A 25,732-nucleotide genomic window follows, 5' to 3' on the forward strand; every position below is an offset into this window, starting at 1 on the left:
AAGTTGTATTACAGGCAGAGTGGAGTTTTAATCCAAGGTTTTTCCAGCAGTCATCAGAAAAAAATTGACAGATAGTTCTTACTCTGTCCCAATAGTAGATGTAATTTTCAGGAGACTCTTCTTTCTCTTCTCTGCCATTTTCTCTCTGTAGCACATCTGTCTCCCCTAGCAAGTGACTACTGATTTTTCTTGTAATTAGCTTTGATTCTTTACATTTTACCTGTTTTTCTGGGTGTTAGTTTTTTGTTTGTTTGTGTTTTGTTTGTTTGGATAAGCCAAGCCTCTTAATCTGCATGTAATTTTGGAGCCATCAGGTAGTGGTGCTGATGTCAACTTTTCCATTTAAGCCTGGTAATATTTTTCTGAGTAGAAATAACATGTCAGCAGAGGGCTGCCTCAGCAGCCTGATCCTAGAGGACAAATGGGAAAATCAGGCAACAAGAGCCTCCATGAATGAACACATCTTGTACTTCAGAAGTATTTTGTAATAGCTAAACCATCTGCTGCACAGAACTGAAAAATTTTGAAGGCAATGTCTGCATCTGTTGGTTCCAGGCAACACTTAGCCCTTGCAGAATTGGTCTTTTTACTTTGTGCTCATAGTCTGACGTGGGGCTGGGCAGCCTTTCTCTTGCAGAGGTGAAATGTTTTAAGATACTGCTCCTCAAAACTAGACCAGATTCTTAATGGCCAGTTTTCAGGGGAATATGCCATGATTTTCCTGTACCAAACTTTGTTTTTCCTTTGGACTACTTGGCATTATGCTTTTTCCTCTCTCTTCCTGGGGTGCTGTGGCTGCTTATGCCTAAGTGAAATTTTTCTTGGCACGAGCTGACAGACAAACCTAAGAACTAGTCTGAAAAAACTGCTACTTTTGACTCTCTTCCCAGCTTGCAACTACACTGATTTTATGAATGGAGAAAAAAAATTCTCAGAGCATGGGTTATTCCAGTCTAGGTGGAATTTCTGCCTAGGCTGAGTAAGGGTCTAGGAACCTCTGAATGGACTTAGTAAGTCATGTGGCAATGTGATTCAATAAACTACCAGCTTAGGAGACCCAGACAAATTTAATTCCTCACTACCAAGAATGTATATTCATGTCTTCAAGGTATATAAAAGAATATTAATGACTGAGATGGTAAATTAGTGATAGACTGTGACTGAGAACTAAGAGTTATGTGGAGCGTGGAATCCAGACTTCTTTTGGTTGAAGGGAAAGGGGCACCCTGTGTTCTTTAAACAACCAAAGTACAGATACTTAAATTTTAACAGTACCCTGTCCACTGTCCTATGTCAGTAATGCTCTGACTCAATTCTCTCCCAATGAACATCTCGGTTATCAGTTCCTGTACAAGACATGAATGGAAGGCCAGTTTTTTTGAGTATGTAATATTTTGATTAGGTTTTATTTTGTGGGATTGTGCAAGCTGCTCTCTCTGGTGTCTCCCTACGGAGTCAATTTATATCTTTCTCACTTGTTTGTTTTGAGCCTTTCTAGTGATTTTGAGATAACTGAATTTAATAGTACAAAGCTTGATAAAACCATATGTAGTGACAGGTGATGGAAAATGAAGAGAACTGTACTAGATTTTGGGTTGTTAGAGGTTTTTTAAATTGCAAATTGTTGTTTCATCCAGCTAAAATGTTGCCAGGGCCTTAGACCAACCTCATGTCACTGAGGTCTTACTCATCTGTCTTTGCTGAAGAGCATCCTGGTATGATGAGTGATTTGAACTTTGTGTCTGTGTTTGCTGTAGGATTTCCAGCCCCCAGCTGTGGGCTGGCAAGGAGAGGGTTATATTCGATATGCACATACCTTATGCACAAACCCCCTTCTCATAATCCGATACAGAACACCATGTTTTATTATGGTTTTGTTGCTAGACATGCTAGAAACAAAACAGCCTTGGGGATAATAGCAGGTTTTTGGGTGAATATTCTAAACTTGGCTAGGTGACTGTGAATACAGAACATCAGCTTCGAGTACGACTCTAGGTTTTGGCCTGATTTTCAAAATAGACACAGAGAAAATACATGTTTGAAATCACTTCTTGTGTCAAGTGCCTTAAGTGTCTGGTTTTTCTTATTCCCTCTCACACAAATGTGATGTTTTGGTTCCCATCCTCAGCTGGCATGTTGCTTTTCATGCACTGTTGCTGCCATGATAAGGACTGTTAAATGACTTACTCCAGCGAGTGTTTTTTGTTGGAGGTATCCTGCGGTATTTTACATCGTTGTAATTTTTTGCCTTTATGGCACAAATGCCCTGCTTCTTTGAGGAGGAGCAGTGTCCTCTGTATTGGTGGGGTGAGGAAGGTTGGAAAATAGAAGAATGATGATGTAGAAAGACTTGGAGGTACAATGCAGGCAGATGCACTTCGTACACATGGGGGGAGAGATGGTTCAGGGAGCGAGGCAGGCCAGTCTGCCAAACCACATTTGTGTGTGCTGCAGCTGCACGTAGTCTAGTTCTGTCTGGCTTCTGGCAGCCTGAGAGACTTTGGGGTGTTCCAGAGCATGAGTGAAAAGCTCACTTTGTATAATTTCAACTGGTTTGCTCTAGTGTTACTGTGGAGCAGTAAGTTTTCATGATAGCAATGTTTTGAGTCCAGTGTTTTTTGATTGAGTGGGTTAGTTAAGGGTAATGTCAGTTCCCAAATTGCAGTCTCCTGTATTGAGTGGTGCTTGTGGTGAGGTACATTAAGGCAAGGCTTTACTGTAGCATCATCCATTGCAAGTCAGAATAAATTCCTCAGCTCGTGAAATGAAATGTATGAGAGTCGTGTTGTCTTCTACATTCCATTGCTGAAGTGTATAGCTGTGCTCTGCTGGAGAGTTTTCCCATCTGTCACAGAGGATGATATGCAGAGAGGAATTTTGAATCAGTCTTCGCCTGAGCAGAATGAAGAGAAAAGGAACTTTTCTCTTTGAATTCTAATTTTTCTTTTTTTTTCAGATTTTTTCCCTGCAGTATATCTTGCTCTAAGTGCTGCACATTTTTTTTATGTAACAATTTGTTCAGAGAAAAATTGTGTAAGAGAAGGTTCTCCCATTTGTTCTCTTTTGGGAATCACAAGGCTTTATTGGGTTACCTGGAATAACTGGGCCGAGTGCAGGTCCAGTGTGGCAGGAGCTCAGAGCCACATATGTACTGCAGGAGAGGAATGAATGGCACCCTGGTGATGGTGGGGTGACAGACCACAGCCTCATTAGGCTCCTTTGCAGAAATTTGGGGTGTATAAAACAAGTTCTCTATGTGCCCATCTGCTCTTCACAAATGCTAACAACTTCATGGTAAGAAACATATATAATAACTAGAAAGTGTAGCAGACTCCTGGTTTATGTTTTGCATAATAAAATTATTTCCTGGGAAATAAAGATGTTCATAATAGCTCTGCTGGTAATTTAGCAAGTCTCACTTCACGGGTAATTTCGTTTTTCCTTCATGGAATAAAGTAACTTGCATAGCTTTCTTAAAATTTTCCCTTTTCTAATACAATTTTATATATACAAGGTCTGTTAATGTAATTTTTGTAATTCAAGTTGCCTCATTTACAGAATCACAGAATAGTTAATGGTTGGAAGGAACCTCTGGAGGTCATTCAGTCCAACCCCTCTGCCAAGGCAGGGGCACCTGGAGCAGATGACAAGTGGGTTTGGAATGTCTCCAGAGAGGGGGATTCCACGACCTCCCAGTGCTCAGCCACCCTCAGAGTAAAGAAGTCCTTCCTCATGTTGAGGTGGAGCTTCTTGTTTTGTAGTTTATGGCCGTTACTCCTTGTCCTGTCACTGGGCCCCACTGAAAAGAGTCTGGCACTCCAGGATTTATCTTGTTAGGAGGCCTGCATTTGTCATAGCTTTGTCATAGCTTTAGAATTTGGCTTTATGATTTGATGCTCAGAAGTTACCAGTGAGAAGAGCTGGGTTTACTGTGGAACTTCAAGGTGCTTTCCAAACAGGAAAGGTTTGTATCAGGTTTATAAATCCATATTTTATATCTTTGTTTCCTCTATCTGCCCTGTTCTCAACAGTATTACTGGATTTGGCTTCTATTTTAACATGAGTGCTTTTGTTTGTGGGTTTTTTGTATCCTGTACTTCAGATTTTTATTGCCTTCCTCATTGCAGCACTTAAGCATTCAGTGATGTGTTAAACAGTGACCACTGTATTTCACGTGTGGATTTTGTATAATTTAAATGCAGAGCTGCCTGTCTCAAACTGATCTTTCTGAAACAATCTGCATTCATATACCACCTGGGACTTTTTGCCATAATTTTTTGACAGGTTATTTTGCTGAATATGGAATAAATATATAAATGCATATCCCCAAAATGAGTCATTGTGTTGTAATCAGTCGGTCCTTTTGCCACCTTACTGTAATTACACACCCCACGCCCCTCTAGGTAAGGCACTTTCTTTGGCTGAGGTTGTACTGGGACATGACTGGTCCTTGGGCTGCTGTAGGTAGTAACATGAAGAATCGAGCAGTAGCTGCTTGGAGAATAAAAGTAATACCAGCTTGATTTACATTTCTCTTTTCAGTCCATTTCAAAAATGTAATTGTGTTTTGCTGAATATAAATAATCTTCAATGTCCCTTCAAAATACATGCATTTCTCCAGACTTCATCAGTTCCAAGTTTTATATTCTATTGCCTGTCATCTCCAATTGATAAATTTTGGAGTTCCTTTTTCTCTCAAATAAACAAACAAAAAAATAAATGATTAAAAATTGTTTCTCAACACATGCTTTAATTATGGATATTAGTCATGATTTTGAATGGCATTTGTATTCACAGTGCAATTTTGGGATGTGGTAACATCATCTCTGAAGTTAATGTGTCTTCCTGAACAGAGCCTTTAATTGGATGTGTTCTATTTTAACCTAATTTGTAATGATTTTCTATGTATATCATTGATACTTAAAAATAATATAAAAATAATATAAAGGAAAACAAATAGCAAGTACAAAAAAAATCTGAGTTATAGTATATTGGTGCATATATTTGCAGTTTAAAAAAATCTCCATCAGTCTTCACAACATTTTCTCTGAAAGGAAATGCTATATTTTACCTATAACTTGGTAAGGAAAAGCAATGTAGCTTTAGAAGTTGTAAAATATTCAGTACATGAGGAAAATGTTGCCTGACTAGATAAGATAACTGCTTGGATGAATAACTGAAAACATTTTACTGTAAGACTTTTCAATTAATTGCTTTGACTGTGTTTGCAAGTTGCAACAAAAGTATAAAATATGGGTGTCCTTTAAGTATTTCTCCACAGTTGCTTGGGTCACGTATATTAAAAGCAGGGGGGTTATGTTTAATAATGCATTGAGTTTTGTTTTTTTAGATCATCATTGGTAGTCCCTGAAGCTCTGCAGGCATTTTGTCTGCAGGCTTGCCTGTGTCATAGATGCTGGGTTTTGAAAACTAAAGCAAAGCTGTGGCTCAGGTGTGGTATAAGCGCTGCTGGAGGGAGCAAAACTGAAAAGGCTACAGGTGCTGGAGCTAAATTCGGTTCAAGGCAGTTTGTCCCTGAGGCAGCAAGTAAGGGCAAAAAAAGATTTTTGTTTCAGTAGGTTTGAACCGATGTCTCTCGCCTTCAGAAGGAAATTGTACCGTTATGCTCCTGGCAAATCTAGAGGGGTCTGGAGGTCTCATCTTTGAACCTTTGAATGGAACAACAAAGTACTGATTGGGCTGGAGGGACACTTATCTGGTTTAGGCAAGACTGCAGTGGGAAAGTACTTCCAAGTTCTAACCTCTACTTTGCAATTGTTACAGAGAACAGAAAGGCTAGAGCACAGAAAAACTGAGGGATTTACTGAGAGGAAGACTGCCAAGGGTTATTCTTGCCTATTTGGGAGCAAATTCCCATGTTTTAGACAAGTAATGTGATCATGTGACTGTAGGTTAGACAGCTGTGCAAGTCAGGCAGCTGTATAAGTAAGGCTACAACTGTTACCAACTGTTTTCAGAGCAGTCTTGAAATTAAGGGGAATAATTAAGAATTTGGATTTCAGAAATGTCAGGAAAATTCCGACACTTTGATTTTATGTTGATTATTCAGAGAAAAATATGCACTGTTTCACAATTGAAAAGCAATTAATAGCTTTGATCCCGGACTTGCATGTGTGCTGAACCTTCTGTCAAATGCAGTATTCATAGTGAAACCAATTAAATTGTTTAACCTGTTATGGGATTGAAATACAAGCTATAGCTACTCCAGCAAGTGTTCTTTAAGGCTTTGGAAGCACTTGAAGTCTCTACCCCATTACTTGTGAGAAGTTAAGAGGCTTCCTTTGCTTTTGGTCTGGTCCCTAATCAGTGTTCATTTCTGGAGCCTGACTGGGGGATGTGGAGCCTGTGTAGAGCAGGGGTGGTAGAGAAGATAGTTCAGCTTAGCTGGAAGGTAAAGTTTACTACTGTCTGCTGATAAAGGCCTGCAGTGGGTGTTCACATTGAAATTGAAGTGAATTATACTTTTATGAGTTAGTATTTTTGCATTACTTAAGCATGCTTCATTTTTCAAACATCACTTTTCTGTTTCTTTTTGTGGTGGCTCCAATGTAGTGTTGGTTTTGGATACTATTATGAAGCATAACAAAGGAAAACTAGTTTGAATCATGTTCTTGCCAAAGCATTGTAAATATTACAGTAAGCATTACTGGTAATGCATTTCCTTGCTTTTAACAGCAGTTCTGCAATTAATGCCTTTACCTCTTTTTGTCCTTTAGCATACTATAGAAATACTTGGCAACCAGAAGTTGGCAGAATGCATTTGGGGAAAGCCTGAACATGTAGTTATAGTGTGAGTGATATTGCTGATCAATAAAGAGTAATAGGCTATAGGGAGTATGTGTAATAGCTTTTCTGAAAGCTGTCATTGGGAATTTGGGAAAAGTGTCCATTCATTAAATAGGTATGTTTTTTATTTATATTTACCAAAACAGGCAGGAAACGGGTCTGAGAAATTGATCTTGCCAGTAGAAACAGTATGTGTTTCTTGTTTTATTTTTCCTCTCAATAAATTAATAGAACTGTTCATCTTAGGAAAATATAAGCCAGAAAAGCATTCATGGTTGTATTTAACTTCTGCATAGTTTTTGCGCATTCTGTGTCTGTGATTTAAGAGGAACTTGTTGGGTGTGGGGAATAGCTGAAGTCTGATAGTTTATCCAGCATGTATGCTGATGAGGAGAAATGGTCAAACTTGAACTGTGTGCTGAGCTAGCACAGAAAACAGGAATAGCTGTACAAACCCATTTGTCTCCCAGGAGAGGTTTTCTCTGTGACCGGGAGACCAAGGACAGACCTTGAGGATATTGTCTGAAAAGACCTGGGAATGCCTAATTGAGCAAAAAATATTCAATTCAGCGGGGAGTGGGAGCAGGGATGCATGGAAGCCTTCTGCCATGCACTACCATGTAGTCAGTCTCCTGTCTTCCAGCAAATATATGCTTTTCATATACTTGAATATATTTTATTGTTGTTGGACTGTTTCAGAAGTTTTAAACGTAGTTTGAAGTACTCTGTGGTCCTGCTGTTGGTCTGTCTGGTTTCTTTCCCCTTCCTCTCTTCTCGCTCATGTTCTGGTAATTTTCAAAGCCACTATTTATGCTCAAGTGTGCTTGGAAAAAGGATGCTAATCACAGTATCAAGACATTAAAAGCAGTGAAGTTCCTGAAAGTTCCCTAAAATTTCAAGTACGTCTCTACCTAAAAGGAGGTGGTGACTTTCTCCAAAGAGAGTGATGATAAATGCCTGAGATCAAGGACTATCTGGAGTGTGTTCCTTATTAGACATGAATGAATCCCCACAGATGGGTGCTGTGGTAAGCATGGGACAAATATCCACGGAAGCTTGCTGTTATCTGGAAGACAGAGTAGGAAACACAAGTTGACTGATGATGGCACTTGGAAAGCTACTTGTTTATCTGATTTAGCTGAAATAGTGGAAATAAGATCAAAAGACTTACTTATGCAAACATTCATTTGAAGTTATGGTCAGAAGGCAGAAGCTGGGAAAAGTTTCTGTGCTGAGGGCTGTAAGAGCAGTTTCTTTCATCGTTGGGTTTGAACAGATGCGTTTCGGAACAAAGTTTTGATGAAATCTTTTTGTTGCAATGATTGATTGTTCTACTGATACGATGCCAAGGTAGTTAAATCCTGAACATCTGGCAAGGTGCTCAGCCTGAGCTTATCGAAGGCCTCCTACAAGGCAAATGAGGTTATCTATGAGCAACTTCACACAGATGACTGTTCTTTTATTAAAATATGATATGGAACACCTCAGACTCACCATAAGTAAGTTTGCTGAGGCAAAGAAAAATAAAGATGCACTGTGAATATAAAAAACCTTAGAAATGTGCTATGCCTGAGAACAACTATGGAGCAACTTTTATAATCAGCAGGCTTGAACTTGCTGGGTCAGGTTTCCCTGTTGTTAGAGTTTTGTCTGTTCCCTGATTAACTAAGATGTGTATTTTATGATCCAGAAGTAAAATTGTGTATATGGCAGGTTGTTCAAAATGGGTCGGTACTGAACAGCAAGGCAGAATTGGTGATTTACCAGGTCTGCTAAGCATGAGCAAAGTACTGGAACTGTAGACCCAGGAGGGAAAAAATAATTTAGGAATGTGCGTGCTAAAAGATGACAGAACCAAAAAAAGTCTTCAAAACAGTCCTTTAGCTGCATAAACTGGTTATTTGAGGTTATTTTTTTTTATTTTGTTGTTTGTCTGATTCTGAAAGGAAAAAAGGTTATAGAGCAGAGGAATAACTAGAGAGAAATTACCATGGAAGACATGTCCAATAAGAGGTCATTGTTTGCCCAAGTGTTTAGGAGTTGTTATAAATATTTAGACACATCCATTAAACATGGTATAATATAACTAGAGTGGGTTAAAAGTCTTGTAATGCAGAGTCGTGAAGACATGTAGTGTAGCAAGTTGGTTTGCATTGCTGGAGGAAGAATAGCTGGGTGCCACTTCCAAATGGCCCAGGATTCCTCTGCGTGAGGGAGGGGCTGCAGAGCTGGAATTGAAGATAATTGATGAACAAGCTCAGGGAGCTAAATTGGCTGTTTTCCTCTTGATAGGTAACAAATCACTAAAAGCACTGCAGAACCTTATTTTGTTTGAAGAGATGCTTAGTTAAATGTTTAAATACAAAAATCTAGACAAATCTGAAACAAACTGCATAAAAGCATTAAAAAAAACCCAAACCCAAAACATTTAGAGAGTGATTTGTACATTTCAATATGTATCCTGACAAGCTGAATTTGCTGTTTCTAAGTAAATATTTGTTCTTTAAACTCAGTGTTCTTGCAGCAGCTGCGAATGAAATGTGATTATCTTAAGGTCAAACTCTGAGATATTAGCTGCTGGAGGAGGCTTTTGGTAAGTGTTTCTTAAGTTCAGTGGGGTGGGCTGACCTTGGCTGGCTGCCAGGTGTCCACCCAGCCACTCTCATTCCGCTTTGCAGCAGGCCAGGGGAAGAAAATAGGATGAAAAAGCTTGAGAGTCAGGATAAAGACAGGGAGGTCACTCACCAGTTGCCATCACGAGCAAAACAGATCCAATTTGGAGAAGGTTGATTTCTTGCTAATTAAAAATAGCCTGCCATAGGCTAGACGAGGAGGCAGCCTTGCAGGTTACCCACTCTTCACGTGGAAGAACTGGCTGCTCCATCACTTCAGTACAGCAAAACCCCTTTCTCTCCTGCAGTCTGTCTATCTTTCCTAGAAATCAAAGCTGTGGTTCAGCTGCAGGGCACTCCTGTTCCACCGAGTACATGTCCAAAAGCTTCACTAATATGTATTCAGCATATGCTTATGTGCTTCCCCCAGAAAATATGGATTTGAGCACATGCTTTTCTAGATTAGTATTATAAACACTCAAAAATAGAAACTCTGTACACTGACTTAATCTGTCATGAGTGAAAACCAACTGCGTGACAGTCTCAAATATTTGGAATTCTAGTTCAGCATTACTGTTATCAGATTTTGCTTTTTAAGGGGTTGGAATTATACCCAGTGTAGGGGAAATTGGAAAAACTCACTTCCCCTGAATTTTATTGTCCAATAAATCATTATCTCACTGGGGTTTTTTGGTGCTTTTGGTTGTTGTTGTTATTTTGGTGTTTTGGGGGTTTTTTTGCTTAAGGTGCTACTAGCATTTTATTGTGTTAACAAGCTGTTCACCTGCCTTTTTTGCTTGTGTAATGACATTCTGTGGATAAACACAGAGCAGCTGGCAAAGCTTTAGCCAGGCTGTAGCTTTTTTTCACTGTGCTTGTTTTTTACGTATCCTCATGATCAATAACCAATTGTTGTCTTCGTCTGTGTCTTTTTTTTTTTTTTTTTTTTTTTTAATGCATGAGCAACACCAATTTAAGACTTAATTGCATTGTACAAAATATGACTGAGGAAATTTTTTTCCTTTTTTTCCCTCTAACAGATAGCACTTCAGTAGACAGTAGATTAAATGGAAAAAAATCCCCAAACTAAATAAAAACCCAAACCCAAACAACTCCCTCCAAAACAACTGTGTTCTTGGAGCAGCAGAGTTCCTCTTTCATTTGGTATGAACAAGTATTTTTGCTGCTAAAGATTTTGGCATTTAACTGTCAGAAGTTTTGACTCACCTGCCTGTTAGAGAATGATTGTTTCTTCTTGCTATTTATCAACATTTGGAAATCAATGAAAAATTCAAAGGGCCTATCCAAAGGAAGGATATGAATACACTTCCTTACATGTGAGGTGAAAAATAGCAGATGTAACAACTTGCTGGTGTCCCTTTCTGAAGAAATACCTTAAATCTTTGGAATGTGTTGTGTGCCAGTTAAACCTACTATTGCAGCTGTGACTGGTGTAGAAGGTTTTCAGTTGGCTAAGTTTCTGTCACTGTAAGCGTGTTACTTTTTCACACTGGCAATGAATAAACTTTGGACTTTGTACCTAAATCCTATCACTTTTGAACAAAAATTTTGTTCCTTCCAATAGTGTTATGTAAGTCTTAGTTACGTTTAATTACTCGAAACTACTTACATGCAATATCATTTGTAAACTTTCAAAACACTGAGTTGCCTCATCAGCGGCTTTATTTAAATTGCTTAAGGACCTAATTCTGCCTTGTGCACAGAGCACGTTGTCAACTTGTACAGTGACTTGTTTTTCAAAACAGAAGCAGCATTCTCTGTACACTGCAGAGTAGAAGCAAGTTTCTAACCTATAGCTTTTCTGAATTCCCATCCTAAGGGGGATGTGCTTCCACTTGGGAAGTCTCTTTTCTGATTTCTGTGTTGTGCAGTAGTTGTTCATATTTGGGACTGTCTAATAATGCCAGCACTCATTTTAGGGAATGGAGATTTTGAGGTTGATCCTGTGCTTCTTTACTTTCCCCGAAAATATAGTAGGCAACAGATTTAGACTGAGAACAACCAGGCCTTCAGTAATAGAGACACTAACACCACTGTTGCAACCCACCTCTGAGTCAGGGTAACTGAGATTGCTGTTAATGAAACCCTTGGGTGAATTAGAGTAAAACGACACTGAATAACCAGGGTATGTATGAGGCAGACTTATTTTAAAACAGTTTAATTGCAGCGGAACGGAGGTATGTGGACATTTCGGTTCTTTTCTATAAAAGTATAAAAATACCATGAAGAAAACATGGAAGGAAAAGAGAGAAGGAAAGGATAAAATTAGGTAGTGGAGAGGAAAGGTATCACCACCCATGAATCCATTGATGAGACTTGATCATTGCTGGTTTGCTGTAGTGGCGATTGGAGTCTTCATCTCTTGGAGTGGGGCCTGTGAAATAAAAAGTTCATCGGGTTATTTACATTAAAGTTGCCGTGGGAATGCCTGGAGCCCTCGCAAGGGAGGGGATTCTTTGTATCTGATGCAGTGTTATGGGGCATGCACATATTTCTGATGGACAGTTCCCAAAAAGAATCAGGAGGTGCTTTGGGGTTCTTGGTGGCCTGGAACCCCCTCTGTTGGTCTTGCCCACTCCTCGACCCCACTTCTGCTCTTGCACTGCATTTTGTGTGGTCCCCATGGTCCTAAACAGGAAAACTGGCTCCAGAAAGGTGCTGCCCTACCTTTGTACAGCCCCCATTTCCAGGCACATCCTGTTCTATTCTTGACCATTTGAGTGGTCATCAGTGTTTGAGACATAGCAGTGCATTAACTCCTTACTGTCCAGGCTTCTAAAAACACCTTTCCCTTACCAAAGGGAGAATAAGGGAAGCTGTGTAGATGCAAGACAGTTCCACTGATGTGAATGTGATGGCCTTTCTCTAAAACTTTTCAGCTGTTAGAGCTGTAGCAGAATAGAAATGGGTGAGCAGGCAATTTAACCTGAAGGGTTAAAGGTTGTGTCATGTGGCCTTGCAGCGGTTAAAAATATTGCACGTGGACTGTCACCAAATATTGTCCCGTGATTGTAAAGGCATTTCATAGAATGTGTAATAAAATACATGTATTTGCGTAAAATGCACCTTTTACCAAGTACTACTTGAAAAGTTACCCAGTAGATGTGGGTTTACTTTGTTCCCTTGTCAAAAAGCAATCTGAATTTACCATCAACAAAGGCATATAATTAATGCTTTTCTGTATAGTTTCTTTCCATGGCGATCAAGTCAGGGTTTCTGAGCGTGTGGGAGAGACATAAATGCTTAGTGCTGGAAAAGTGCCAGTGAACAAAGGGAGATCTGGAGCCTTTCATCTAGGGTCCATGGATTTTATTTCAAACAGGGTTGGGGGTTAGCTATTTTTCTGAAGCCTTTAGATCAGCAATTCAAAAATAATGATTATTATTTTCCAGAGGACAACTGACAGGCATCAGAAGATGGTGCTATCACTGGCTGCGATCTTGTTCATCTGCATGGTTCCATTGCTTAAGTCTGTTCTTTGGCTTATTTAGGATGATCATGTTTTTGTTTTGTGGTGGTGGTGGTGGCTCCATTCCTGCTGGAAAAAACCTGTACAATATTTCTGCTTCCATACAAAGGATCACAGAAACCTGGGGGAAATGTTGCCTTTAATGTTCAAATGATGGGCTGCTATCAGTTACGTTTATAAGATGACGCACATTTTATGTTCCTCAAAAGAGGCAGTACTGATATTTGAAAGCCGCTGTGAAAAATCATGCAAAAGGTGCTTGCGGTTTTGTTTCAAAAGGAGAAAATCTCCTTGAGAACCACCCTTGTTTCTGGAAATGTGATTTTTCAAGGTGATTCCTAAATTCCAGATTTACTCTGTGGTTTGAGATTGTTCTGTCAGCACCCTGGCTTCTCATTGGTAGTATATTTTTGGTCTTAGTCCTATGTTGGGAAGTCTGTGCTAGAATTCTTCCTCTCCCGGTTAGTTGTGACATTTTTTTAGTGACAATTTCTCGTTTTGGTCTACCAGGTTGTTTACAAGATGTGAGAATAGCATATTTTTTTCTGATAACATGCAATAAATAATTTTATAAACGTGTTGTTTTTCTAATAGCCTGTATCTAACAGGTCTCTTAATTTAAAGATGTTTTCTTCTTACCATTCTTTTACAGTCCATTTAAATCCTATTTGAAAAATCAGATCAGCATTCATTATGCAACAAATTGAACTAAGCTAATCCTAGTCACTTGTCATTGATAGGACTCCATGGGCAAAGCCAGAATGTAACCAGTTCAATAGTTAATACAGCTTTTTCATGGGACAGTTTTATACAGACCTTGTGGATGGCAGGCAGGCATCTTCTGATTTCAGTATCAAACCTAATGAGTGGTACTTAATAAAATGTAAAAATAATTAAAATACATATTCAGGGAGTGATCACTAATGAAGAAAAAAGATGTATTATGACATGGCTAAATGTGTGTTTTGTTTGGTTAGTTGTTTTTTTCTTTAAAGTGATGCTTTCAAATCTGGAGAATATTCTCCAGTGGTGTGGTAAATTCTGTGCTGGCAGTAGAGATACACAGGATAACCTGGGCCACTGGTTGGGCTGAATCCCTTTGAATGTTAGATACAGAATATAAAGAGGTGTTAGACAGAAGAAATGCAGGATGCATTTATAGAATGAGACTCCTACCTGGGCAGCTCATACTCAGGAGGGTGTTGAGATGATAACAGACAACAATATCACCACGTAAGAAAAACTTCCACACAACCCAACGAAAATTCTCCGCCAAAATCCCAAAGCCGTATGTGCAACCTACAGTTTTGATATGTTTAAAGGGGCAGTCAGTGGATACAGAAATAGGCAAATAAAAGGTAGTGCAAATACTTGATGTGGTAGTTGAAAAAGGCAAAATGAGCAGTGTGTAGAAGTTGCAGTCTAGCAAAGCAAAACAAGAAATTAGATGCGTTAATTTGATATTTAATGTGATTATTTCCTGAAACAAACTACCCAGATAAGTGGTCAGTTCTCTGTTAAGTGCTTTCAAATTATGTCTTTCTGTTAATTTGAGCAACTATGGATGCAAATTGCTAATTCCTATTCTGTCAAAGAATAGTAAGGAATTTGGATGAAATTAGTTGAACTATATTTTGCATAAGCTGAAAGTAGAACTTGGCATGGAATATGGCTCCTGTATCTCCTATTTTCTGCTACCAGTTGGATTAAATTGAATTGATGAAGTTGTGGGTTTTGCTTTAAATGACCCCCTCTGAAGAGATTTAGAGTTGCATGCAGTTTCAGCTTGCCAGGGACCACGTATGATTGACACAATTAATCAAAGATCACGCTACTAATCCACACCAAACATAACACAGTTGAGAGAACTCAATTAAAACTTCTGTTTCTCCAATTGAAAAAATCAGCCACATGGGAGCTAAGTATCTCAGGCTTACTTGTTTTGCTTGAGACTAGTCTTAATAAATTGCCTTATTTTGCTTCTGCAGTGCAATTTAGGTGCTTATAAATCAGCAGTCATGCTTTGCCACAATTCCACACACAAAATCCTGCATCTTTGATTAACAACCTTGTATGGAAGGTTTCAATGGTTGTAGATAAATGCTGAAGGAAAATGTAAAATTCAGAAATAATAAAAATAATTGGGCAGGGAATGTTTAAAGAAATGCTTTAGGCGTTAATGCCTGACTTTATAAATACAGAAATTTAGAAGTAAACAACAATAAATTTAGTAGTTTAACTATAGACTCTCCCTGTTATTATCATTCATTTTGAATTTTGTTTGTTTCCCTGACCATATATCACAAGCTTTATCCTTCTCCCTGGGCACCTTTACACCAAGGCTATAGTGAAGACATTATTCAAGACTGTAGATTTTCGACAGCTTATACTTATGGTACTGAAGCTGCTTAATAAAAGACAATGTTGAACAGATTAAGAGGAAGAAGCTTGAGTGAAAAGGCTCTCTATTTTATAGACAGTTGCCAATTAAAGAACAAAATAAAAAAAAAAAACCCTACCTCTTTCATTACTACATTTCAGCTACCTGAAAAGATATTTAATTTCTGATTTGCCTCAGAATTTAGGGGGTGTAAAGTAGTGCTGTAGGAAGCTGCTAGGCAGCGTGATGGCTCACAACAGTGTTAAAGGTGTAAATTCTCTACATTCACATACAAGTAAGGCATATAGGAGCAGGAATGGGTGCCTCTATTGTCAGGGAGGATTGTTGTTGTCTCATTAAATCGCTGACTGAGAACCAATTCAACTCATAACTCTGAGGGCATATGTAGCATTGCTTATAAGACTAAACCTTTTCCATGAGTCCTACGGCAATAAAATGCTTGCCTTGATTAACCCCTTGATCCTGTCAAGTGTGGAGGATATTTACTGTTCTCTTCAAAAGATCCTTTTCAGGGACTAAATAACTGTGCAGGTTTAAATACTCACGTACTGTGAATGCCTGAAAGGATTCCTCTGTGGGGGTCTGTATTCTGAAGACTAAAATATGGAGGTTAACAATGTGTTGTATTTCAGATTGGAAAGATTATGGTTCACAGCATATACATCATCATTATACCCTCAGTGTTATTGTCCTTTGCCATTTGTTGCACTTGGTGCTGATGTCTTTTCAAGTGATATTATCTTCTGGTTTGCTGTTGACTAATTTCTTCACTGTATTGCAATTGTTTCTGTTGGTACATGTTGTGCTCTAATATGCTTATCTTGTTCATCTTCACTAGTTGTCATTTAAAATGTGATGCTTCTTGGTAATTTCTATGCTTTTTCTGCTTCTTTAGCTTATAAAATCAATGTTTTGACTTTACCCAACAGTTTTCTTTACCTGGAAGTTCTTACCTATGTTATTTTTTTTCCCAATATTTGAGGTGCTATGAATTGTTTTCATGCAACTTGGCCTTTGTTTTTACTGTTTCTATGCCTAGGCTAGTCTTTCTTAAAAGCATTTTTGAGTTGTTTCATTCTTCAGTGCATTAAGAATCAATTGCAGATACTTTACAGCTATTTGTTTTCTGTTGTATCAGGCATTTTTTCTTTCATCTAGAGACAACTAATTCTAATTTCCAGTTACAGTCAGTGTAGTCTTAATGTTTCTTACACTGTGATTAAAAACTGTTTTCATTTTATACACATGTCCCACAAATATTGTGTATGTCATACTGACTACTTCTTTAGAATAATAAGAGGTTGTGTTTATCGCAACCCGTGAATCTTTCACCAAGTTGGTGGCATCTACAAAAAACTACTCCCTCTCTTCTCCCACTTGTATCTCTACTCTCTTTGAACAGTCAAAATTCTTATCTCCTGCTTTCACACACAATAATCCCTTATTTTTTAAATATTTTGATAAAAGCTTTCATAAGCATCAGAATTGCTAGCTGTTAATATTTAAAAATCCTTCTGTGGTGTAAACCATTATTATTAATATTTCTCAATCTTTTTGAGGAGACATTCCTTTATTCTTCTGTTCTTTCTGTTATAATTTCTGTTTTGTCTTAGTGTGGCCAGAAATCCATTTTGATAATTCTGTTCTTTGCCACTTGAAAGACTTGCGGCATAGTTTTCTCTCTGTAATGCCTTGTGTAGTCATATTATTATTTGTTTTGTGAAGTCTTGACATCTAATTGGCCCTGGTAGATTCAGTACCTTTCCCTTCTGTGGCTTCATTCTTGTGATCCTCAAAGTGGGTATTCTGACCAGGTAGCACTGTTCATCATGCTGCCAAGGTTACCACATTCTTTGAGAGATTATTCCAGTTTTTGGTAGATTTGGGAGGGAATGATTGTTTGTTTTTACTTGGAAAGCAACTGAAGTCTACTTTTGTTTAATAAACAAAACTTGTGCTTCAGTTGTTTGCTCCTCCAGATAACTATGCCACAAGTAGTGAGAATGCCAGGGTGGTTTCGGAGATTACCAGGGGTTGGGTAATGTCCCACGTTTGTTACGTGAGACTTTTTTTTTTTTTCTTCAAGGGAGAAAAAATTTCAAAGTGTGGGTAAATATCTCAAGATCATTCTTTTCCTTGCTGCCACGATATGGCTTAAATGTTAAAAAAAAAAAATCACAATAAATACAACCAGCTGAAGTGGGTGGGGTTTTTTTTGCAAAAATAATGTAATATTGTCTATGTCTCCAATACAGAGAACAGACCCACAACTCCTTGCTCAGTTCTACTATGCTGATGAGGAACTAAATCAAGTAGCAGCTGAACTGGACAGTTTGGATGGAAGAAAAGACCCACAGAGATGTACACTGCTGGTCAACCAGTTTCGCTCTTGTCAGGTAATCAAAATGACACCTTCCTGATTTCATTGACATTTGTATGTGCATCTAATCTACACTATTACCTATCTTATTAATTTTTAATAAATGAACTTCCAAAAGGAACCTTTGCCTGTCCTTACTTTAAAGGGTATATTTTTGAAAATAGTCCGTAAATTAAACTTATTACATCTCATTTAAGAGTGTTGATGCTTTCCTTGAATAACAACACACATTAAAAACTTTGTTTCCTTTATATAAAATAAGTATACAGGACTTACTAGGACATGAGAAGTATTTCAAAATTTCAAGCAGCAAAAGATAGCCATGCCATTTGTAGCTGCTCAGGTTTCATATCTCATGAGTCTGATAGTTTTCCATTAATAAATGAACTACATTAAGACAGCTGATAGATTTTCTGTTATTTTGGAAAGAATATTCTCTGCTTCATATAAATAGTATTGAAGATGAGAGAAATTACCAAGAAACCAAGCAAAAGAGGGTTTTTATCTGTAAAGTAATACAAAAGTATCAATGTGTCTCAAAGTTTCCGTTGTATAATACCTAAACAAAGATTCCTGAGACCACTTACTGAAATATGGGTATGCTTTGAGCCAGACTTGAAGGGAGAAGAACCAGAGAGTGCAAAGACCAATTCAGCCAAGTCTAGCTCTCGAAATAATGTCATGGTTTTGTGATTGGATTTATGTCCCTGTTTTGGCTGGGACAGAGTTAATTTTCTTCCCAGTAGCTGTGTGTTGGATTAAGGGTGAGAATAGTGTTGGTAACACACTGATGTTTTAGTTGGTGCTAAGCAGTGGTCAGGGACTCTTCAGCTTCTCATACTGCCTTGCCAGTGTGTAAGCTGGGGGGGGGGGGGGGGGGGGGGCACAAAAATTTGTGAGGAGACACAGCCAGGACAGCTGACCCCAGGTGGCCAGAGGGGTATCCCAGACCATATGGCACCATGCTCAGTGTGTGAGCTTAGGGGGAAAGCTGCCTGGGGGCTGCTGCACAGGGATTGTCTGGGCATCGCTCAGCAGGTGGTGAGCAATGGCATTGTGTATCCCTTGTTTTGTTTATTATCATTTCTTCTTCTTCTTCTATCCTATTAAACAGTCTTTATCTCAACCCATGAATTCTACCTTTTTTTTTTATCAATTCTTTCCCCCATTCCCTTGGGGCGAGGGGAGCGATAAAGGACTGTGTGGTGTTCAGCTGCCTGTCAGGTTAAACTGTGACCATTTACTAAGAAAAAAGTATTCAGAAATTGAAAAACTGTTGAGAAAATATAACTTCTCCTATCACACTCTATGCCATTCTGCGTTAAGAATTTCAGTAATAAAATTCCGATTTTTAGAAGTAGAAACTACTTTTGTGGTACGTTAGTATTTGCATGAATGCTTTGGTATTTTCTCTCCCAGTCACACCCAAGAAAACCCCTTTAAACCAAAGTAGGTTCAAGTACAGAGTACACCATGCTCAGGTGATAAGAGGTTTTCTGCACAAAAAGTAAACTCTTGCAGTCACCTCAAGACAATTTTAAGTGGAAAGACCATAGTAATAAAGATTCATTAACATCTCCACCAAGTTAAAAATTGTGCAGTCAAGTGTAAAGAATGTATTTTGATTCACCCTTACTAGAATTTCTTCCTGTTATTACTAATAAAATGTACCAAACTTCATTATGTGGAAAAATTTCATCACTAATCATATTAAGATGAGTTTCAAGATAAGTGCCCTGATCATTGTAGGAAATGTTCACATTAAGTTAGCTGAGCCTGTTAAAAAGGAAAATAGTCAGGTGCTGTGTGCTTGCTTGTAGGAAAACTAAATTTTAGAAGTGCAGCTTTTTGAAAAGCACTTACAGAGAAAGAGTTGACAGTCGATGTATTGTTATGTCAGAAACAATTTTAATACTTCTGTCAACTTTGAATATCTTCACAGTTTCCTACTGTACTGTCCCTAGAGAAAAATGTGGAGTTTAGGGTTTACCAAACTGGAAGCCATAAGTGTTTAGTAAGAGTCAAAATGCAGTGACTTGGAGGGAAAAACGTACAGGTGAGAGTGACCTTGAAAGGTCATTGACTTGAGTCCTCTGTGTGATGGGTCAGCTCTGTGTAAATCACCCTTCCCAAATATTTGTCTGACCTGTTCTTAGAAACCTCCAGTAATGGATATTCCACAAACTTTCTTGTCAAATTCTTTCCAGATTGGCTTTTTCAGGAAAGGTTTTCTTTTCTCATAATAAGGGTAGATGAAAAATATCATCATGCAAGACAGTCTCCTTCCTTGTTGGTTGTTTTATCCCTGCTGATGACAGTTGATTCCCTGTTTCTTTGCAGGTGCACAGGCTTTCTGATTTGTTTCTCATAGGACAGACAGACCTGAGGAGCTGTTCTGTTCAAAAAGTAGCTTCTCTGAATGTTTCACCTGTAGGACTGCAAGAAATGCAGACTCTGAGAGCATCTTGGTCAGTTCGCTTGACTTGCTCTATGGTGACTCACCACCTTGTGACTCTTATTACCTTCTGATGTCTGGTAATTTCTTTTCATTTGTCAAACAGATTGTTTTAGTAACAGCAATCTGTTGCTAGATCTGCAAGAAAAGACGGAGATTTTTTTTTTTGTCGTGTAGCTATTTCTGTAATTTGTCATTTTCGAAGTTCTGCAGAATAGGTCAGATCATCATCAAATGTCATGTCCAAAACAACACTGCTAATTAGGATTTATGCTATTTTGTAGCAGTTTGTGTAAAGCAGAGGTTTGGGGTTTTTTCTTTTAAGAATTTGTCCTGTAAATGCCAAATAAGAAAAGGAACAGTATTTTAATAAGGATTCAGAATATATTTGCTAATCAAATATTGCATGGTAGGAGGACAAATTGGTTTTAGCCTAAGGTATGGTGGAGTTTGAGAACAATAGAGAACAAACAGCCAGCCCTGGGGTCAGAATGGTTGTGGTGGAAGGTTGTGCATGTGAAAGTAGGGTAGCAGCTGCATTGTGCAATAACTCCGTGATGTCTCCAACAATAGTCAGGCAATTCTGAGACCTCTTATTTAGAGATGTGCGCTTCTGACTCTTCAAGTGTCTTGAAGAGACACTCTGAGAAGTGTCTTGTGACCACAAAACATAGTTAACCAGACTCCCAGTCTTTGTATTACTTTTTTTCCTGTTGTGTCCTTGTTTTTCATGTATTATTAGGTTTTCCAGATCATTCCTAATTTTTACCTCCATGAATTTGAGAGGCATAGTATTTCAGTCAGATTTTAATGTTTTCTAGGGACAAAGACTTCTAAAATCCCATGTCCTTCTGTCTTTGTATCTGGTTTTGAAATTCATTGTTCCTGGGTTGCTTATTTTCAGGTGGTTTACTCATAATATCTACTGGATTAACAGATGATGATGATTATTATTATTATTAAATTTTATTATTATGAAATTTTATCTTATCAACTAGAGAAAGGAAATGTCTTTAAATTAGTGTGATTTTTTTTTTTTTTCTTTTAAAGACCAACAAGTCTTACAAACTGGAATTCTTTTTGGAGAGACGTTGGATATTATGCTGAATCTTAACCGTATCTGAAGAGCTAAGTTTTATAACTTTGCCTCTATCTTCAACTTACAATAGTAGAGTTAAAGATCTCCAAGTTTATTGTAGTGTGTGAACGGACTCAGACAAACAAGCAGGTCTCTGCCTAAAGAATGCAATGCTTTACAGTGGACATATTTAATGTTTTCTGTCTTATCAAAACTGGCAGTATTAGTCAAGGCAAATTGAAGGTATGGCACATTGTGGTATTCCCATGGGATGTGCAGAGAACTTCAGTCTTGAAGACTGTTGATACTTCCTTAGTAAAGAAACTTGCAATTCTGAAAGCTGTCTTACACTGTTTTGTCTTAGCACTATTTGCTGATAAGAATCACACTGTTAACAGTTAAATTAATATTTCAGAATTTCTGAAGATCTTGCTACTTGGATTTCAAATGCTGTGGGTTGACTGTACAGCAGGATGCTGTGTAGCATGCATGTATGAATAAGAATCAGGGTAATGGTTTTCAAAGCTTTACTTTCCATTTTCACAATAATGTCATGTAACACTGTTTTCCAGTTACAGTAGCCTATTATAAAAATTACATCCCTGGTTTTGCTTTGATTTTTGTATGTCAGTGGTAAAATATTGTAAGAGCATAACATATCTATCAATACAGTATCTTGCATTTGTTGTGTAGTTAATACCTATTCAACAGAATAAAACACTTCTTTCTCTAGTGGTTTCATTTAAAATTAATAACTAAAGTGTGCAAAGATGCATGATGAAAAGCTGTGTAAGTTTTTCTTAAAAGAACAAAAGGTAGGTAGAATGTCATACTGGTTTATTGAACTTGATTGATGATAATAGAAGGAAAGTATTTTGTGTTTTCCTTAAGCAAAATATCTCTGCATTAGTGCATCTCGAGTAATATGCAGTGCTGGTTCATCTGACGGGGTTTTTTCCCTACAACACAAATCATTGCAGTATTTTTGTATTAGTGGTATAATAAGGTGTCCTTTCTGTGCTACTCACAACATCCCATGGTATTGAATTTCATAAAAAGTGATGGTGCTTCATGTACCCTTTTGAATAATTCACTTATGCATTTGTGATCATTGCCTAAAGTAATTTGCTTTGACCATTGCTGTTTTCACACTGATTAATATTTTGTTAGTTGAGCTGATAAACTGGTTTAAAACAATTTCTCAGCTATCTAAATGGGGTTAGGTTTATTGTTATGTGTTGCAGAACTTGATTGGTTTTGTTTAAGAGTAAAGAGAAAAAAACAAAACCCTGTGTTTCTAACTCAGAGATTTGTTAGGTATAGGTAGTGAACCTGAGCATAAGTACTTTGCATTGTGAAAATGTTTTCAGGATCACAGTACTTGCTTGCTGCTTCAGTACACTGGGAATTACTTCTTTGTGTACAGTAGTGAGGTCTCAGAATAGCATATGAGTCAGTTCCCAGCAAGGTTTTATCAACATTATTCCTGCAGATTGCATCTCAGCAATGTGTAACTTGATCTGCTGAAGTGCACAGGGAAGGAATTTGCCCCATCAGGGCACTGACCTGAAGCAAACCATAGACTTTCCCGGCTGTGCTGCCCGTTGCACTGTACCACAGAATACTAAAATGAGGAATTCATAATATTTGTGAAACATGAGTGTTTCTGGCTCACTGGTAGGAGTGATGGACACTGCATTGACTTGTAGCATATTATACTGACTTCACTCCTTTCCTGTTACTTGCCTGCTTGGAAAGCACCTCTTGAACTACTGCAATTGGCAGCCCACCATTTTCAAGTCAGCTATTAGCAGTTTCAGTTTGCTTTAATATTAGGCTTTAAAATGTAGCATATAGTGGACTGCTTCTTGTATAGGTCTCTCCTCCATACAGTGGTGGAAAGCAGACACCTATAATTCTGAAGCTCATTCTCTGTCATAGCACAAGTAAGTGTTGCTGAGGAGTCAGAGCCCTTAGAGAAAGCTACACATATCTGTGCTGTGTTGTCCCTTGTCTGTCTCAATTTCTGTAGCAATATAAAATGTAAAATACATGGTGAATATTATAAAAAATGCTGTTTCAACCAGACTTTTCTCCAAATTTCTCCAAGCTCAATTTGACAACTGAAAGCATCAGTATGAAATAAGTTAAGAATGTCAATGGAAACAAAGCTTTGCCCTTCAGTTTTTCATCCACCAATACCTCTGGGTCCTGTATTGCAGGACTGGTCTCAATCCACTCCTTGCCCAGTCCATATTGTTATTGAGGGTCTCCCCAACACAGGGCAGGACCTTGCACTTGGCCTTGTTCAATCAAAATCAAAGTTTTAATGTAAAAAGAAAATATATGCCCTTCATCTTTGAAATACACTTTTTGTGTATCTTAAAAGCTTAGAAATGTTATTTGCTTCTGGAAGAAGGAGATGGATGAATAAGACAAGTGTAGAAGGGGGAAAAGCTCTTCATCTGATACTGTTTAGTGTCTCGTTGGAGCAGTGATCATGTTTGATAATGGGTCACTTTAGGAGGTGGTTACCAATTTCAGCCTGATACTGGGAAAACAGTCCAGTTGTCTTTCATCTCAGCTTGCACCATGTATGTGATGTATTATTTTTTTTTAATTAAAAAACCAAACCCAACAACAACAAAACCCCCCACAGAAACCTAATCCCAAAGAAACAAGACCTTTAACACAACACCACTACATACAACACTGAAATTGTTGTAGGGTTTGCAAAATGCCAGCAGTGGAGGACAACCATGACTGAGCTGCAGGGAATTCTGTCATAGAGCATGTGTGGATTTCTCTGTAGTGGGAAATGGAAAGGCTCTTCAGTGTGGGACATTTGAATTTTTTTATTATATATATTTAAAAATAAATAAAAATTGATGTAGCATGAAATGACAACACAGGTGGTAATCAATAATGCACGAGGGTGAAACTGAAGCTAGATTGACAAGTTGCTAAATAATGAAAAGGGAACTTATCTTTGTATACAAAACACAATTAATTTTTTATCAGTGAAAAAAGGAATGTGATTATATTATGTTAAATGGTGCATGCTGGGGAAGCCATAGGTTGTTACTAAAAGGAATGTGATGCAAGATTAAACTGTACTGTTTGCTCAGGATGACCACATTCATTGCATGCAAACTTATATGGAAAACCACTGGTTCTGGTGGAAAATGAGGTAATCATCCGTATAAAACATGAGGTGAGAACAGGAGAGCAAAATTAATATTTTATCTGTACTTCAATTAGAATAGTAATTTTTTTTGGTCACAAGTTTTATTCAAATTAACAAATACAGCATTTTATTCTTTGTGAGAGAGAACCCAGATATAGAAGGCTCTTAATTTCTGTGGTATTAAAGTCTTCTAGAATTTTGTTTTAAAAAATAAGATGTTTCATTTCTTAATGCATGATTACCTGCCCTAGATCATACTTTTTACTTTAAGAATAATTGACATGTTGATACCTTGATTCAATATTGACATGGTGGACCTGAGACACACTGGTGTAATTCCCAGAGCATTTGAAGGCTAAATCAGGACAATGGAGCCCAGGTCATTTTAAGCCTGACTTTTCTCAGCATTTGTGGAGTGTGAGACTACACCAGATCCAGTTCTGTAGGAATAAACGTAATGTGACGTGTTTGACTATCAGGAGCTTTATAGTTCTTCCACATTCTTCAGCAGTGCCATCAGAGGATTGCTGTCAACTCTGCCCTAGTGTGATTTGCTAGATTTCAATTAATTTATTTTTTTTACTGTTGCAAAGGATAAATTCTAGTATCAGCCACTGAATTGTTTATGTAGTCTCATGACTTAAATATGCTGCAGTTTGCCTTCCTTCCTCCATATGCACATGGTAGCACCATGTTAGCAAGATTAACAATCGTGCAAATTATTTTTTGGTTATGTTTCTGTACTTGGGGATTAAGTCTGTTTTCTTCTGTTAGAAGCTTTTTCACTTAATCATATAAGAAATTCCCTTTTAGTTTTTCTTTAATGCTGGAGAAGTATGATAAGGAAGACAAGAAGACAAGTTATTAATTTTTTTAAGACAGTTCTTGGCAGTGGAATTTAATTTTCATTGTGACCTTACCCTACTTGAAAGTTGAAGGCTGTTTTTTAATGTGAAATAATTAAATTCATAATAATGGATTATTATGAAGAATATTTTGTGGAGTACTGTGCAACATTGTTTTCTCATGTGTCAGGTCATCATAAGGAAGTTTTCAATAAACAAAATCATAGGACCATAGAATGGAATATCCTGAGTTGGAGGGGACCCACAAGGATCATAGAAGAAAGACCGACTCCTGGCCCTCCACAGTGCACCCCTAAGAGTTACACCATGTGCCTGAGAGCATTGTCCATACACTTCTTGAATTCTGACAGGCTTGTTGCTGTGACCACTTCCCGGGGGAACTTTTCCAGTGTCCAGCCATCCTTTAGATGAAGAACCTTTTCCTAATATCTGGCCTAAACCTCTCCTGACACAGCT

At 37.9% G+C, this 25,732-nt stretch overlaps 1 protein-coding gene across 5 annotated transcripts in view; it reads left to right on the forward strand.

Moving 5' to 3' along the window:
* Positions 1–25,732, forward strand: part of ZFYVE28 (zinc finger FYVE-type containing 28) — a 150,204-nt gene that overhangs the window by 52,411 nt on the left and 72,061 nt on the right. For all 5 annotated transcript variants that reach the window (XM_039382985.1, XM_027712767.2, XM_027712768.2 and 2 more), the window contains exon 2: positions 17,566–17,706. In XM_039382985.1, coding sequence (XP_039238919.1) covers positions 17,566–17,706 — 141 coding nt within the window. The remainder of the gene's footprint in view (positions 1–17,565; positions 17,707–25,732) is intronic.

The sequence above is a fragment of the Pipra filicauda genome, unplaced genomic scaffold (assembly GCF_003945595.2).
Source record: "Pipra filicauda isolate LSUMZ 115617 unplaced genomic scaffold, ASM394559v2 scaffold293_size922472_pilon, whole genome shotgun sequence".
Classification (NCBI taxonomy): Eukaryota; Metazoa; Chordata; class Aves; order Passeriformes; family Pipridae; genus Pipra; species Pipra filicauda.